Source organism: Choloepus didactylus, chromosome 5 (assembly GCF_015220235.1).
Source record: "Choloepus didactylus isolate mChoDid1 chromosome 5, mChoDid1.pri, whole genome shotgun sequence".
NCBI lineage: Eukaryota > Metazoa > Chordata > Mammalia > Pilosa > Megalonychidae > Choloepus > Choloepus didactylus.
In genome coordinates, this window is record NC_051311.1 from 93,062,764 (window position 1) to 93,079,228 (window position 16,465).

Here is a 16,465-nt window from a genome sequence, read left to right on the forward strand (position 1 = left end):
AGAACAGAATGAGTTTATATTTTGGAAAAGGGTGAGTTGACTTTCTGCTGTGGTTTTTCAATTGAACTAAAAAATAAACAGTTTAAAAGTCCTCTTGATATGCATTTGATTTGATTAGTAATAGCTAGTTTAATTTTGACAGTGCCTGAAACAAAATTTTTCTTTTAAGATTTCAAATTGGAAAGTAATTTGTATGCCCTGTGGTCATATTAGCAGCAATTTAGGATTTGTTACCACAGACTTAACTGGAAAAGAAGATCAAATTTATAAATGGAAGGCAAGTTGGTGAAAATAGCCATAGTGTGTGTCTCAACTACTTAGCAACAAAATATTTGAGACAAAGAAATGATAATATATGGAGCTCTCTTGGTGTGGGGTTGAGAAGGAGGGTAAAGTGGTAGTAGATGGAGGTGGTCTAGTAGCAGGACATTAATCACATGTTGCTGCACTTAACTAACTACACTGGATTTGGCACATTACCCATGCATCAAATCCAGCCGGCTGCCTATATTGTGTATAAAGTTTTCTCGAAACACAACCCCACCCATTCATTTTAACATACTATTTTTCACAACAGCAAAGTTGAGTAGACAGAGACTTTTATGGCCTGCAAAACCAAACATATGTACTTGCTGACACTTTATAGGAAAAGTTAAATGTTGGACTAATATTCTGTTTCATGCTCTTTTTTTGATAAAAGTAAAACGTATACCTTCCTCTTGATGTTATTCCAGAAGTTCAAAGTAAATTGCAATGACTTAAAAAATTTAAACTAGGAATAATATTGGATATCTTTTTCATTAATAAAACAGCATAACCTATTGCCGTTGAATCACTGTCCTAGTCTGTGGTTTTAATTAATAAGGAAAAAAGAAGAGTTTGCTCAGTGACAAAATGATGTAGAGGCTTCATTCTGGGTACTTTGACTCAATGACAATAAGAGACTTTTAAAGTGGTTATGTTAAATCATCAAATAAAATAATAATTTGAAGTTTTCTGAGTACGTTCCCTTCCTTCCCCAGTTGCCATCAGTTAACTGAGCGTTGAATGTTGGGTAGGGAAAATCAAGCCTTATGGAAAGATAGAATGGCTGAAGATGGGATATGGTGGTAGGTATTGAGGAGAGGCATTCTGTTTGTATTATTTCTGTGGGCATTCTGAACATACATAATGAGCATTAATATTTGGTTCTTAAAAGAAAGTAATAGTTTCAGATAAATAATAAAAATAAATAAATAATAGTTGCAGATAAAATAATAGTTTCAGATAAAGACAACAAGCCTAAATTAAGTGGACAGGCTTTTTTATCACTACTCTTTTTTTCTGCTTTATTATATGATTCTGGGGGTTAGTTATTACTTTGCAAATATTTTATGAGATGACAGACCCCTGACTAAGTAATTGGTTAAGAGCCCCTTCTGTTTTGGGAAAAAAAATCTGTAAATAAAACTTAAATAAACAACTTCATGATTTTTAGAATGGTTGTTTTTATAATTATCAGGCATACCTGGCATTTTAAAAGTTAGTTTTGTATTGTGGAATTTAAACAAGTTTTTGTGTGTTGCTTATGTTTTAATGTTCTCACAGACTCAAAAGTGTTTCCTTTTATTTAGGAAGCTGAACAAGCAAGAACAGACTACTTCATTAGGACACTCTTACTTGAATTTCAAAATGTAAGTATTTTCCATTTAGGGGTAGTCTCTAAGGATAGTTTTCAAAGAGAAGATATATAAATAGCATATTATCTTATCTTACCTAATTAATGGAGATTTGTTAATTTTTTTTTTTGTATATTGAAGAAAAATTCAGAGTGTAATATTTTCTTTAGTATCTTGAGCCTTTATGTTTATCAAGTTAGATAATAAAGTAATGTAAATTTTAACTTACCTAGAATAACTTTCTGTGAATTGAATTAAAGTTTACTGTATTTGGAATAGTTATGCTCTCTTTGCTGCAAATATTTTTCCTCTATTGCAGTAAGCAGATTATATTATTATTTACATTATTATTACCCACTTTTACTAGTTCACAATTTTATAGAAGGAGACCAGCTACCGTGATGGCTAAGTCTTCATTATATAAATATAGTTTTTACTTAGGCCCTTGACTGGTGTTAATGATACAAAGCTAAATAAAATAATTTCTCTAGGAATCAGAGAAAAACTTGATGGACATTAGAGAATGCCTGTTAGCTTCTTACTCAACTCTCACTTTTATCTTCTTAGTTTTTAAACCATTGTAAGTCATTCAGCTTGGCCATAAATTACTTAATTCTTGGCCATGTCATTCTTACCCAACTTGTCTGTTTGTAAATATACCCAGAGCCTCCTACTTTCCTGTTTAGAAGCAGAACTGGGTTGCAGTACTCTTATTCCCCAGTGACTTAAATAATCATGTCCCTTTAGACGACTCATTTATTATACATTGGCCTCTTATTTTTTTAATCTGTAGTAATAATGATACCTACCTTAGTGTATTTCTACATTGTGTCAGGCATCTCAATCCTCCTAACTTCATGATAGTAAATATAGTTATCTCCTTTGCTCCTGAAAATTTAAGTAGCTTACCTCAAGTTATTCAGTAAGTGGCAAAAGTAGAATTTGAATCCAGTTTTGTCTAGCTTCAAAGCAGTGTTCTTTCTATTAAACACCTAGAACAGCAATTCTCAACATTTAAAAAAATGTTTTTTCAAGCTTTTGGTATCAGGACCCCTTTACATTTGTAAAAATTACTGGGGGATCCCAAAGAACTTTTTTTAGATGTGTATTATGTATTTTATATATTTTAATATTCCCTATATTCAAAATTAAAACTAAAAAAAATTGAAATACATGAATACACAAACATCCTACTAGCTGTCTAAGTGATGACATCATCAGCCTTTGGAAAACAGTACTGTACACTCATGAGATAATGAAAGTAAAAGGGCAAATAGCCCTTTAGTATTATTATGAAAATGGTTTCATGCTCATGGGAACTCAGACCATACTTTGAGAACCGCTATCTAGAATAAGACAAGTGGGTTTGGGGTAGGGGACAAGTTGATTTCTAAATTCTTTTTCAGCTTAAATATTCTGTTAGTCTTCTAATTACCATTCATCCTGACATGTTATATTTCTCATCCACTTAAGACTAAGGATTAGTGCAATAGTGTATATATAGTGTAACAGTATAATATAGATAGTGTAGCAGGTTATATAGATAAGACCGCCTGAGTTCAGATCCCACATCTGTCATTTACTGTGAAACTTTAGGCAAGTTATTTAATCTCTGTCTCAATTTCCTTACCTTTAAAATGAGGATAATATTAACAGTACCTTCCTCATTTGGTTACATGGGGATTAAATGATTTTTATGTGTGAAGCACTTAGATCAGTACCTGGTACGTGGTAAGCAGTCAGATGTGTGCTACTGTTTACTCAAGGGCAATGCTAAATCCCACACAGATATCTTAGAAAACTTGCAAGTGTATTTTCAAAATTGTTGAATTTCTGTTTTCTTCAAGGAGTCTCGTAGGCTATATCAGTTTCATTATGTAAACTGGCCAGACCATGATGTTCCTTCATCATTTGATTCAATTCTGGACATGATCAGCTTAATGAGGAAGTACCAAGAACATGAAGATGTACCTATTTGTATTCATTGCAGGTACAAAAGAATTTTCCAAGTATTTAAATACAGCATTTTCTTTTAAGTTTGATGTTAAATAGTTTTTATTTCTGCATTAATGTGATAGGAGTAATCATGAATTTTTTCTAGGCTTGATATAGTACATTTGAGACTGAGGCCTTGCAAACTGAGTTTATTACGATCTGGTTGAAAGATTATTTAGAATAATGTTCCATTAAAACACAGAATCATCTATATGAAAATATAACTCATGTGGTGGAAAGCTATAGAACACTCTCTTTTTACTATTCATCAGTTAGCACTTATAGTCTCATAGATGTCCATCATACTCTTCTTTATAAAGTTAATACTGCAATAATATTCTCTTTGTATTACAAAAGAAACGATCCACATGGAAAACATTTTTCCATGGATAGAAGTCCTGAGAACCAAACATTTGGGCTGATGAATATGACATCATTTATTCTTGGGGGTGGGCAGTTAATTCTATACTTGTGGGGATGAAATTCTATAATATATTTTATCTAAGATAAATCAATTTAAAATAACTGCTCTTAATCTAACATTTTGGATTATTATTTCTGTTACCGTGTTTCTCCAACTGACAAACCACACTACCCTGTTTATAATGCAGAGCAATTAGTTAGGAGGAAGTCCTTATTTTCTTGTCAGTAGAAGAAAATAACAATGCTTGTTCTGGGATTGTATGGTATGTGAATAAAACTATTGAAAAAAAAAAGGATGCCTGTTCTGGTGCATAGATCATAATTATCTGTGTAATTCCTATATTTTTAAATATTGACTGTCCTTTGTACCCTGCCTTTGACAACCTATCTACCCCAGGTGGCCTCCAGATTACTACTTATGACTCTTCTCATAGTACTTACTGTAGTTTCAAAAGATTATTTGCCCCATTGGATGACTTTTAATTTTAAATAGAGGGTATGTAGCCACCTGGCTTTGGTTTTTTAAGCTGAATTTGTATTGTGGCTTTGGGAATGTTAATGGTGAACACCCTTTTAAAATGAAAGCAAATTAGTCGAGAAAACATGAAAACACTTGCAGTACCTTTGGAAAATAGGTGGCATTATAATAAGGGTGATGAGGAGGGCATTTTAAAACTTAATTTTTGGAATTTCATTAGGTAAGTTAATATATGAGTTCTTACAAAATAAAAGTTAGCTGAGGCAATTTTTCTACTCTTAATTTTTAATTTATATTAGATTATTCTTCAAGCTATCAGTTTACCACTCTAAGTGACTTGTGTCTGCATTCATATTTGTTACAAAAAAGTAAATGAAATTATTTTAGACTTAGAAATTTACCGGTTAATTACTGAAATAGTTAAAAGGCAAAGAAGGATTTTTTTTTAGTGGAGATAGAGCACTAATGATAGTTTTCTTATCTATTTGGCCTGATTGTAATGGCATTGACTAATATCTTTTAGACAGCCAAATTGTATATTAACTGTAGTGATTTAGAAAATATATATGTAAAAGGAAGGAAATCACTTATAAGTGTTGTCAACACTTCAGTATATGGCCTTTGTGTGTGTGTTTTAAAGGATGTTTCCTCATTTAACGTATCATGTGCATCTCTCTAGAGCACACAGATATTCTTATGTAACATATTGTGCTTATACAATTCATTATATTTAACTTCCGTTTTTTGGCATTTAATTTATTATCCCTTCCCTTGTAATTTTTCAGCTGTTTTAAACAACAGTTTAAATGTCCCATGCCCAATCTTCAGGTGACATTTTTTTTAGCACATCTGTAATTATTTCATTAGGATAGATATTTGGAAGTTGAATTTCTAGATCAGAGAACATGAACTTTTCCATGCTTTTAATAAGTAATTAAATTTTTGTTTTCCAGAAAATTGATGCCAATTAATTCTACCACTAATAGTATGTGGGGTGGATGAGGGATTATTTCCCCTCCTGCTCCAATACTGTGTTAGCTTTTTATTTTTTTTTAAATGCTAGTGTAACAGGCAAGCATTTTCTTTGACAGTACTGTTCAACCTTTTTACTTTTTTTTTTGATCATTTATATTCTTTTGTGAATTGCTCATTTGTATACTTGGCCAATTTTTTTTAGAGCAAACATTCATCTTAATTATATAAGTTCTTTGTATATTAAGGATATTAACTTTTAGTTGTGTGTTGCAAGTATTTTTCATGTCTTAATTCTGCTTATGTTTTGCCAATACATACATTTTAAGTTGTTATGTAGTCATAATTGTGACTCTCTCCATTTAGGTTTCTATTTATTGAGATATGTCTAGAAAACAATACTACATAAATCTTTGCTTATATTATTTAGTACTTTTATAGTTTTTTTTAATTACAATTACAATGGATTTATCTGGAGCTTTTAGAAATATTTAAGGTATGAGATAAGAATCTAATTTTGGCTCTTTATTCTTTATTAATTAACTTTCCCAATACCGTTTATTGACTTGTCCAATCTTTTTCCCTTTGATTGGAGAAAATACTTGTATTCATGTATGTTTCTGAAATTTCTATTGTGTTTTATTGACCCAGTTTTCTATGACTTAGCAATATCACACTTATAACTATCAAGTTTTAAATATTTATAATTTAGTCCTAGTAACTTTACCTGTAAAATTCTAGAAATGTACAGAATTAGCAAATTTATCAAAAGTTATAGATCAATATTATTGAAATTTATTATTAAGGGCTGTTTTACATTCATTCTAAGTTTCTTATAGTGTACTTCTATTGGGAATTTTTTAGGTTACTTGTTTAACAAATGATACTTCTAAAAGCTTAAAAATATGCATTTAAATGCTTTTTTTATGCCTCACAATTACTCTGGTGATGACAATAATGTTTAATTACTCATAATGATATGCCTCCTTTCATAATCAGTTGCTCTAAAATGTTTTTGTCTTGTTTTTTAATGAAACCACAGTTGGTATTCAAACCTATCTCTAGGACTTCCAGCATTCTTCATTTTTTCTACACTTTTTCCAGATTGAAATGATGTACTGTTTCTCCAATAGTCTAAAGCACCAGAGCCATCCAGAACATAGAATAAATTTATCTCTGCAAGAAAGAGTTAGCTAGACAGGTTTTCTGAGGAACAATTAGACTTCCAAAGTGAAGGATCCTAGGTGTCCTGAACTGAAAAACATTAATCAGTGTTCCTAGGTAGGCTGTGAGTCACTCACTCTTAAGAGTTCCTTAAATAAAAACAAGATATAAATACTAATGTTAAGCATGTTTACCATGCCCATACTTTTAAGTTGTAGTTTTTTAAAGAAGTAAAGTTTTCTTGAATTTCTTAAATGATATTTTGGTTTCTGAATATTAACATGTCCAGTCAAATTTGTTATTATGCCTCTCTTTTAATCAGAAAAATCAAATGCTTTTTCAAACTTTATATCCATAGTGCAGGCTGTGGAAGAACAGGTGCCATTTGTGCCATAGATTATACATGGAATTTACTAAAAGCTGGGGTAAGAATAACTTTTATGTGGCATTATATTCAATTTATCTATTATGATTTTCAAACAGTGATTAATTGCAGTAAGTTATAACATAAATTTTGTTATACATGTTATTTTTTTAGAAGTAGCTTGTTAAAAGAAATGAAGGTAGTTAAAAAATATAAATGATGCATATTGCCTTGACTCAGGGTAAGGGTGTCACTTAATTTGTTCTTGGTTAAAACCTGCATTAGGGATGTAATCCTTGCATTGATTTTTCCAAATACAGAATTTTCATTGTCTTTCGTATTTATTCTAGGTGTAAGTATATTCAGTTCCATAAATATTTTTGCTTACCAGAAGTAGTATGGTGGTTAAGAGTGCCATCTCTGGAGTCAAGCTGTCCAGATTAAAATTCTGGCTCTGCCATTTACTTGCTGCAGGACCTTGGTTGAGTTTCTTATTTCTTCATCTGAAAATGGGGCTCATAATAGTAATAACTCATAAGGTAGTCATTGAGTAAGTTAACCTGTGTAAAGTTCTTTAGAATTCTGGGTGGCATGTAGCAAGTGCTCAGTTCAGTGTCAGTTATTATTACTGTTGCTGTTGTTGTTACTACCACTACTATTTCCAAGAAATTGTGTTTGAAGCTATGGAGGATACAAAGATAAAAATGATATAACCTTCTTCAGAGATTTAAAAAACACAAGTATACATTGGATGTAGATTTGTTTTATATGCTGGTTCCCTAATTTGTTCCTTTTCTCTGCAGTAGAGAAGAGCTTTTAATTCTTTGTAGCTTTAGAGTTTCTATGAGTGTCAGTCTGTGCCTTGTATAAAATAGAATTAATAAATGTTTATTACTTTCTTTTTCTTTTCTTCCTTTTCTTCCTTTCTTCTCTTTTTTCCTCTGCTTTTTTCCCTTTTTCATTCTTTGTTAGAGAATATTTAAATTTTAAGTTTCTTCTGGGGTTAAATTTTCTTTTTGTATTCCTCAAAAGCTATAATCATTTCCTAATTTTCAAATGAGAAATTTTAAGTGAATATAACTTAACTAGAATTCTATCACTTTTTAACTTAAAAGGCAAATATTAACAATGGATGGGAAGAGGCACTTAGATGAATGCCAGCAAAGAAAATAAACTGATTATTTCAAAAATTGTGTATTTTGAACATAGTCCCCATTTGATTGCATTTGGCATAAGTATAATCTTAGGCCTTAAGTTAAGACTTGGTATAAAAATCTTCTAATGTACCAGTAAACCTGGGAATCATTCTCAATTCTTCCATCTTCATCACTCCATTTTTGTTGATTATCAAGTTCTAATAATTCTCCCTCAGAAATATCCCTCAAATCTGTTCCCACCATTCTATCCTTTTTTTTAGACTGCTGCAATAAAACTCTACTAGTATAACCCCCTTATAGACTAGCATCTTCTCTGTTCCAAACAAGTTGCCTAAATATCAAATATGATCATGTCAGGGTTACCTATTACAGCAGTTTCTACTCCCAATTGTACAAAAGAATTGTGTAGTATTTTTTACAGTCAGTCCTCAGGGATGGAGCTGTGGGTTCTGTGTTCTTCCTCAGCTCTCTCAGGAGACACTGGCCTGTAGAATAAGGTTGAACTTTATGGTATTTTTAATCCGATCCCAAGTAGCCTTCTGTTTTCTCCTCTGAGTATCCTCTTCTCCTCAGTCCTAGGTTTTACCTGCATCAAACGTCTCAATTCCCCAACCAGGTCAAACGTTTAATCTGTCATTCCTATTTTTATTTCCTTACCTTTTCATGGAATAATATTTTAATATCCAACTAAATTGTTACTCCACACATCCATCAGAGTTAGTTACAGCCTCTATTCTAACTGCCCTGGACTCATTCTTTGGCTGGATATTTACTTGTATCTGGCTCCACAGTTTGTCTGCTTAAGATCAAGAATAGCTCTGTATCCCAGTGCCGAGTGTCTGATATATGATAGAGAGGCTCAATAAATGTTTGCAGTTATGCATCATGTATTTAGGTGTAAATGAAAAATTGAAGAGTATAAAATTTTACTGTTCTCTAAGTAATTACCAAAGTTTATGTATTAAATTCTTTATTTTAGAAAATACCAGAGGAATTTAATGTGTTTAATTTAATACAAGAAATGAGAACACAAAGGCATTCTGCAGTACAAACAAAGGTATGGTTATTTGTTTCAATTTTAAAATATATTTTTGTAAATGCATTCTTGATTTTTTAATGTCTTTTCTCTTGCTTATCATTTCATTTCCCTAATAGGAGCAATATGAGCTTGTTCATAGAGCTATAGCCCAGCTGTTTGAAAAACAGCTACAACTATATGAAATTCATGGAGCCCAGAAAATTGCTGATGGAGTGGTAAGTGTTCTTGGCCTGTTCGTTTTAGGAAACTTTTACTTTTTACCAAGATTTTAATTGTTATCTTGTGTTTTATCTGACATGAGAATATTCATGACAGTTTCTACTTTTACCTAAACTTGTTTTTTTTTTTAAAATTTAATCATATTTGTTTATTGTGGAATATAATGGGTATGCATAGAAGTGATAATTTTCCAACTGCAACTTAACAAGTAGTTAGCAAATTTCAAAGAATGTTATGGGTATAGGTCCACAGTTTCAGTTATTTCCTTCTTGTGAAACACAACATATATGCAAAAAGGTAATAACTTTCGAAGTATGATTTAACAAGTAGTTATATAGGAAATTTCGAAAACTGTTATGAGTTACAGTATCAGTTTCAGTTGTTTCCTTATTGTGAGATATAACATATACACAAAAATGTGATAACTTTCAAATTAAAATTTAACAAGTAGCTATAGAGCAAATTTCAAAAAATGCTATGGGTTACAATTCCACCATTTCTGTACTTTCCTTCTAGCTATTCCAATATCCCAGCAACTAATAAAAATAAAATTATATAGAGATTCAGTATTCATAATCCTTTGCTAAATTGCTTCCTGTCTGTTGCTACTTCTTCCTCTGGTTTAATCACTTTCCCAATCTTCAGGAATGTCTAGGGAGTGACTACCCTAACTTGTTCATGTTGAAAAGATGTATCAACATTATGGGAAAAGGGGACACAACTGGTTAATGTTCTTGAAGAGACTATTGCCTCTGAGTTTTGGGATTTAGCTGGCATCGGAGTTTTCTGGAAGATTTATGATTCTGAAGAATGAATTTAGTGAGTGAAACTTTCATAGCATTTCAGACAGGGATCTGGGTATTCTTTAGGGTTTTTGGGACTGCTGTTGACTTGGGCTTATGCTATGGCCATTTGTCATATCTAGCTGAAGATTGCATAGGAGTAACCTCCAGGACAGCCTCTCAACTCTATTTGAAATCTCTTAACCACTGAAACCTTATTTTATTGCCTTTCTATTCCCCATTTTGGTCTAAAAGGCATTCTCAGACCCTTGATGCCAGGGTCAGGCTCATTTCTGGAATCCATGTCCCGCATTGCTAAGGAGACCCAATCATCTGGAGGGGTCCTGTCCCATGTTGTGGGGAGGGTGATGAATTCATTTGTAGAGTTGGGCTTTAGAGAGAGAAAGTCCAGATTTGAGCAACAAAAGAGGTTCTCTGAAGGTGACTTCTAGGCATAATTATAGGTGGGCTCACCCTCCCCTTTAGAACCATAAGTTTCATTAAGAGCAAGCCTCAAGATCAAGGGATTGACTTACAAAGTAGGGGGTTCCTAAGTTCACATAGCATATGTTCTGTCCATGATAATCCATCCCTATCACACATTATCATCATTTAGATGTACAGTCCTCAACACTATCCATTTTAAACAATTCTTATGACGCAAAACACCCCATGGCTCTTTTCAGCCCTTAATTATTTGTCCCTAGTATTTATGTGGTACTACTAAGGTATTCCTATTAATTATAGTTCCTAATATGCAATAGGTAGATTTTTCCCATATACCATTCTGTTGTCAAATCTCTGTACCAGTGTCATGCCTTAGAACTACCTCATGCAAGCACGTATCTGTATTTGTAGTGCTGAACTGTGAGATATATATGCCTTTAAATAACCCTTTTCACCTTCAATACAGTTTTTTTTTTTTTAATCATCATTTTATTGAGATATATTCACATACCACGCAGTCATACAAAACAAATTGTACTTTCGATTGTTTACAGTACCGTTACATAGTTGTACATTCATCACCTAAATCAATCCCTGACACCTTCATTAGCACACACACAAAAATAACAAGAATAATAATTAGAGTGAAAATGAGCAATTGAAGTAAAAAAGAACACTAGGTACCTTTGTCTGTTTGTTTGCTTCCCCTACTTTTCTACACATCCATCCATAAACTAGACAAAGTGGAGTTTGGTCCTTATGGCATTCCCAATCCCACTGTCACCCCTCATAAGCTACATTTTTATACAACTGTCTTCGAGATTCATGGGTTCTGGGTTGTAGTTTAATAGTTTCAGGTATCCACCACCAGCTACCCCAATTCTTTAGAACCTAAAAAAGGTTGTCTAAAGTGTGCGTAAGAGTGCCCACCAGAGTGATCTCTCGGCTCGTTTTGGAATCTCTCTGCCACTGAAGCTTATTTCATTTCCTTTCACATCCCCCTTTTGGTCAAGAAGATGTTCTCCATCCCACGATGCCGGGTCTACATTCCTCCCCGGGAGTCATATTCCACGTTGCCAGCGAGATTCACTTCCCTGGGTGTCTGATCCCACGTAGGGGGGAGGGCAGTGATTTCACCTTTCAAGTTGGCTTAGCCAGAGAGAGAGGGCCACATCTGAGCAACAAAGAGGCATTCAGGAGGAGACTCTTAGGCACAAATACAGGGAGGCCTAGCCTCTCCTTTGCAGCAACCGTCTTCCCAAGGGTAAAACTTATGGTAGAGGGCTCAACCCATCAAACCACCAGTCCCCTATGTCTGTGGTCATGTTAGCAACCATGGAGGTGGGGTAGGCGAATACCCCTGCATTCTCCACAGGCTCCTCAAGGGGGCACTACATCTTTTTTTTTTTTTCCTTGTTTGTCTTTTTTCTTTCTTTTTTTTTTTTTTTTAACTTTCCCTTCTTTTTTCAAATCAACTGTATGAAAAAAAAAGTTAAAAAGAAAACAAACATACAATAAAAGAACATTTCAAAGAGACCATAGCAAGGGAGTAAGAAAAAGACAATTAACCTAAGATAACTGCTTAACTTCCAACATGTTCCTACTTTACCCCAAGAAAGTTACATAATATAGCAACATTTCAGTGAACTTGTTCCTACTACATCCATCAGAAATTAACAGACCATAGTCATTTCTGGGCATCCCCAGAACGTTAAATAGCTTATCTGTTCTTCTTGGATTATTGTTCCCCCTTCCTTAATTGCTCTCTACTGCTAGTTCCCCTACATTCTACATTATAAACCATTTGTTTTACATTTTTCAAAGTTCACATTAGTGGTAGCATATAATATTTCTCTTTTTGTGCCTGGCTTATTTCGCTCAGCATTATGTCTTCAAGGTTCATCCATGTTGTCATATGTTTCACCAGATCGTTCCTTCTTACTGCCGCGTAGTATTCCATCGTGTGTATATACCACATTTTATTTATCCACTCATCTGTTGAAGGACATTTGGGTTGTTTCCATCTCTTGGCAATTGTGAATAATGCTGCTATGAACATTGGCGTGCAGATATCTGTTCGTGTCACTGCTTTCCGATCTTCCGGGTATATACCGAGAAGTGCAATCGCTGGATCGAATGGTAGCTCTATATCTAGTTTTCTAAGGAACTGCCAGACTGACTTCCAGAGTGGCTGAACCATTATACAGTCCCACCAACAATGAATAAGAGTTCCAATTTCTCCACATCCCCTCCAGCATTTGTAGTTTCCTGTTTGTTTAATGGCAGCCATTCTAACCGGTGTTAGATGGTATCTCATTGTGGTCTTAATTTGCATCTCTCTAATAGCTAGTGAAGCTGAACATTTTTTCATGTGTTTCTTGGCCATTTGTATTTCCTCTTCAGAGAACTGTCTTTTCATATCTTTTGCCCATTTTATAATTGGGCTGTCTGTACTATTGTCATTGAGTTGTAGGATTTCTTTGTATATGCAAGATATCAGTCTTTTGTCAGATACATGGTTTCCAAAAATTTTTTCCCATTGAGTTGGCTGCCTCTTTACCTTTTTGAGAAATTCCTTTGAGGTGCAGAAACTTCTAAGCTTGAGGAGTTCCCATTTATCTATTTTCTCTTTTGTTGCTTGTGCTTTGGGTGTAAAGTCTAGGAAGTGGCCTCCTAATACAAGGTCTTGAAGATGTTTTCCTACATTATCTTCTAGGAGTTTTATGGTACTTTCTTTTATATTGAGATCTTTGGTCCATTTTGAGTTAATTTTTGTGTAGGGGGTGAGGTAGGGGTCCTCTTTCATTCTTTTGGATATGGATATCCAACTCTCCCAGCCCCATTTGTTGAAAAGACCATTATGGCTCAGTTCGGTGACTTTGGGGGCCTTATCAAAGATCAGTCGGCCATAGATCTGAGGGTCTATCTCTGAATTCTCAATTCGATTCCATTGATCTATATGTCTATCTTTGTGCCAGTACCATGCTGTTTTGGCAACTGTGGCTTTATAATAAGCTTCAAAGTCAGGGAGTGTAAGTCCTCCCACTTCGTTTTTCTTTTTTAGAGTGTCTTTAGCAATTCGAGGCATCTTCCCTTTCCAAATAAATTTGATAACTAGCTTTTCCAAGTCTGCAAAGTAGGTTGTTGGAATTTTGATTGGGATTGCATTGAATCTGTAGATGAGTTTGGGTAGAATTGACATCTTAATGACATTTAGCCTTCCTATCCATGAACATGGAATATTTTTCCATCTTTTAAGGTCCCCTTCTATTTCTTTTAGTAGAGTTATGTAGTTTTCTTTGTATAGGTCTTTTACATCTTTGGTTAAGTTTATTCCTAGGTACTTGATTTTTTTAGTTGCTATTGAAAATGGTATCTTTTTCTTGAGTGTCTCTTCAGTTTGTTCATTTCTAGCATATAGAAACATTACTGACTTATGTGCATTAACCTTGTATCCCGCTACTTTGCTAAATTTGTTTATTAGCTCTAGTAGGTGTATCGTTGATTTCTCAGGGTTTTCTAGATATAAGATCATATCATCTGCAAACAATGACAGTTTTACTTCTTCTTTTCCAATTTGGATGCCTTTTATTTCTTTGTCTTGCCGGATTGCCCTGGCTAGCACTTCCAGCACAATGTTGAATAACAGTGGTGACAGCGGGCATCCTTGTCTTGTTCCTGATCTTAGAGGGAAGGCTTTCAGTCTCTCACCATTGAGTACTATGCTGGCTGTGGGTTTTTCATATATGCTCTTTATTATGTTGAGGAAGTTTCCTTCAATTCCTACCTTTTGAAGTGTTTTTATCAAAAAGGGATGTTGGATTTTGTCAAATGCTTTTTCAGCATCTATTGAGATGATCAGTTGATTTTTCCCTTTCGAGTTTTTAATGTGTTGTAATACATTGATTGTTTTTCTTATGTTGAACCATCCTTGCATGCCTGGAATGAACCCCACTTGGTCATGGTGTATGATTTTTTTAATGTGTCTTTGGATTCGATTTGCAAGTATTTTGTTGAGGATTTTTGCATCTATATTCATTAGGGAGATTGGCCGGTAGTTTTCCTTTTTTGTAGCATCTTTGCCTGGTTTTGGTATTAGATTGATGTTAGCTTCATAAAATGAGTTAGGTAGTGTTCCATTTTTTTCAATGTTTTGAAAGAGTTTGAGTAAGATTGGTGTCAGTTCTTTCTGGAAAGTTTGGTAGAATTCCCCTGTGAAGCCATCTGGCCCTGGGCATTTATTTGTGGGAAGATTTTTGATGACTGATTGGATCTCTTTGCTTGTGATGGGTTGGTTGAGGTCTTCTATTTCTTCTCTGGTCAGTCTAGGTTGTTCATATGTTTCCAGGAAATTGTCCATTTCTTCTACATTATCCAGTTTGTTGCCATACAGTTGTTCATAATATCCTCTTATAATTTTTTTAATTTCTTCAGGATCTGCAGTTATGTCACCTTTTTCATTCATTATTTTGTTTATATGGGTCTTCTCTCTTTTTGATTTTGTCAGTCTAGCTAGGGGCTTGTCAATCTTGTTGATCTTCTCAAAGAACCAACTTTTGGTGATATTTATCCTTTCTATTGTTTTTTTGTTCTCTATGTCATTTATTTCTGCTTTAATCCTTGTTATTTCTTTTCTTGTACTTGGTTTAGGATTGGTTTGCTGTTCATTTTCTAGCTTCTTCAGTTGATCCATTAGTTCTTTGATTTTGGCTCTTTCTTCCTTTTTAATATATGCGTTTAGTGCTATAAATTTCCCCCTTAGCACTGCTTTTGCTGCATCCCATAGGTTTTGGTATGTTGTGTTCTCATTTTCATTCGTCTCTATATATTTAGCAATTTCTCTTGCTATTTCTTCTTTAACCCACTGATTGTTTAGGAGTGTGTTGTTTAACCTCCAGGTATTTGTGAATTTTCTAAGTCTCTGATGGTTATTGACTTCTAATTGTATTCCATTGTGGTCAGAGAATGTGCTTTGAATAATTTCAATCTTTTTAAATTTATTGAGGCTTGTTTTATGTCCCAGCATATGATCTATTCTGGAGAAAGTTCCGTGAGCACTAGAAAAGTATGTGTATCCTGGTGATTTGGGATGTAATGTCCTGTAGATGTCTGTTAAATCTAATTCATTTATCAGATTGTTTAGGTTTTCAATTTCCTTATTGGTCTTCTGTCTGGTTGATCTATCTATAGGAGAGAGTGATGTGTTGAAGTCTCCCACAATTATTGTGGAAACATCAATTGCTTCCTTTAGTTTTGCCAATGTTTCTCTCATGTATTTTGTGGCACCTTGATTGGGTGCATAGACATTTACGATTGTTATTTCTTCTTGCTGAATTGCCCCTTTTATTAGTATGTAGTGGCCTTCTTTGTCTCTCAAAACATCCCTGCATTTGAAGTCTATTTTATCTGAGATTAATATTGCTACACCTGCTTTCTTTTGGCTGTGGCTTGCATGAAATATTTTTTTCCATCCTTTACTTTCAGTTTCTTTGTGTCCCTGTGTCTAAGATGAGTCTCTTGTATGCAACATATTGATGGTTCATTTTTTTTGATCCATTCTGCGAATCTATATCTTTTAATTGGGGAGTTTAATCCATTTACATTCAACGTTAAAACCGTGAAGGCATTTCTTGAATCGGCCATCTTATCCTTTGGATTATGTTTGCCATATTTTTCCCTCTCTCTATTAATATCCTTTATTGTACCCATACCGAATCTCTTTAGTACTGAACCTTTCTCCAAGTCTCTCTGTCCTGTCTTTGTTTCT

At 33.8% G+C, this 16,465-nt stretch overlaps 1 protein-coding gene across 2 annotated transcripts in view; it reads left to right on the top strand.

Annotated features, from left to right (window-relative positions):
• Positions 1–16,465, top strand: part of PTPN12 (protein tyrosine phosphatase non-receptor type 12) — a 115,265-nt gene that overhangs the window by 54,742 nt on the left and 44,058 nt on the right. For both annotated transcript variants that reach the window (XR_005217003.1, XM_037836496.1), the window contains exons 7-11: positions 1,614–1,673; positions 3,506–3,648; positions 7,049–7,115; positions 9,191–9,268; positions 9,367–9,465. Coding sequence is in view for 1 of the 2 variants with exons in the window: in XM_037836496.1 (XP_037692424.1) it covers positions 1,614–1,673; positions 3,506–3,648; positions 7,049–7,115; positions 9,191–9,268; positions 9,367–9,465 (447 nt within the window). In the remaining variant the exon portion in view is untranslated. The remainder of the gene's footprint in view (positions 1–1,613; positions 1,674–3,505; positions 3,649–7,048; positions 7,116–9,190; positions 9,269–9,366; positions 9,466–16,465) is intronic.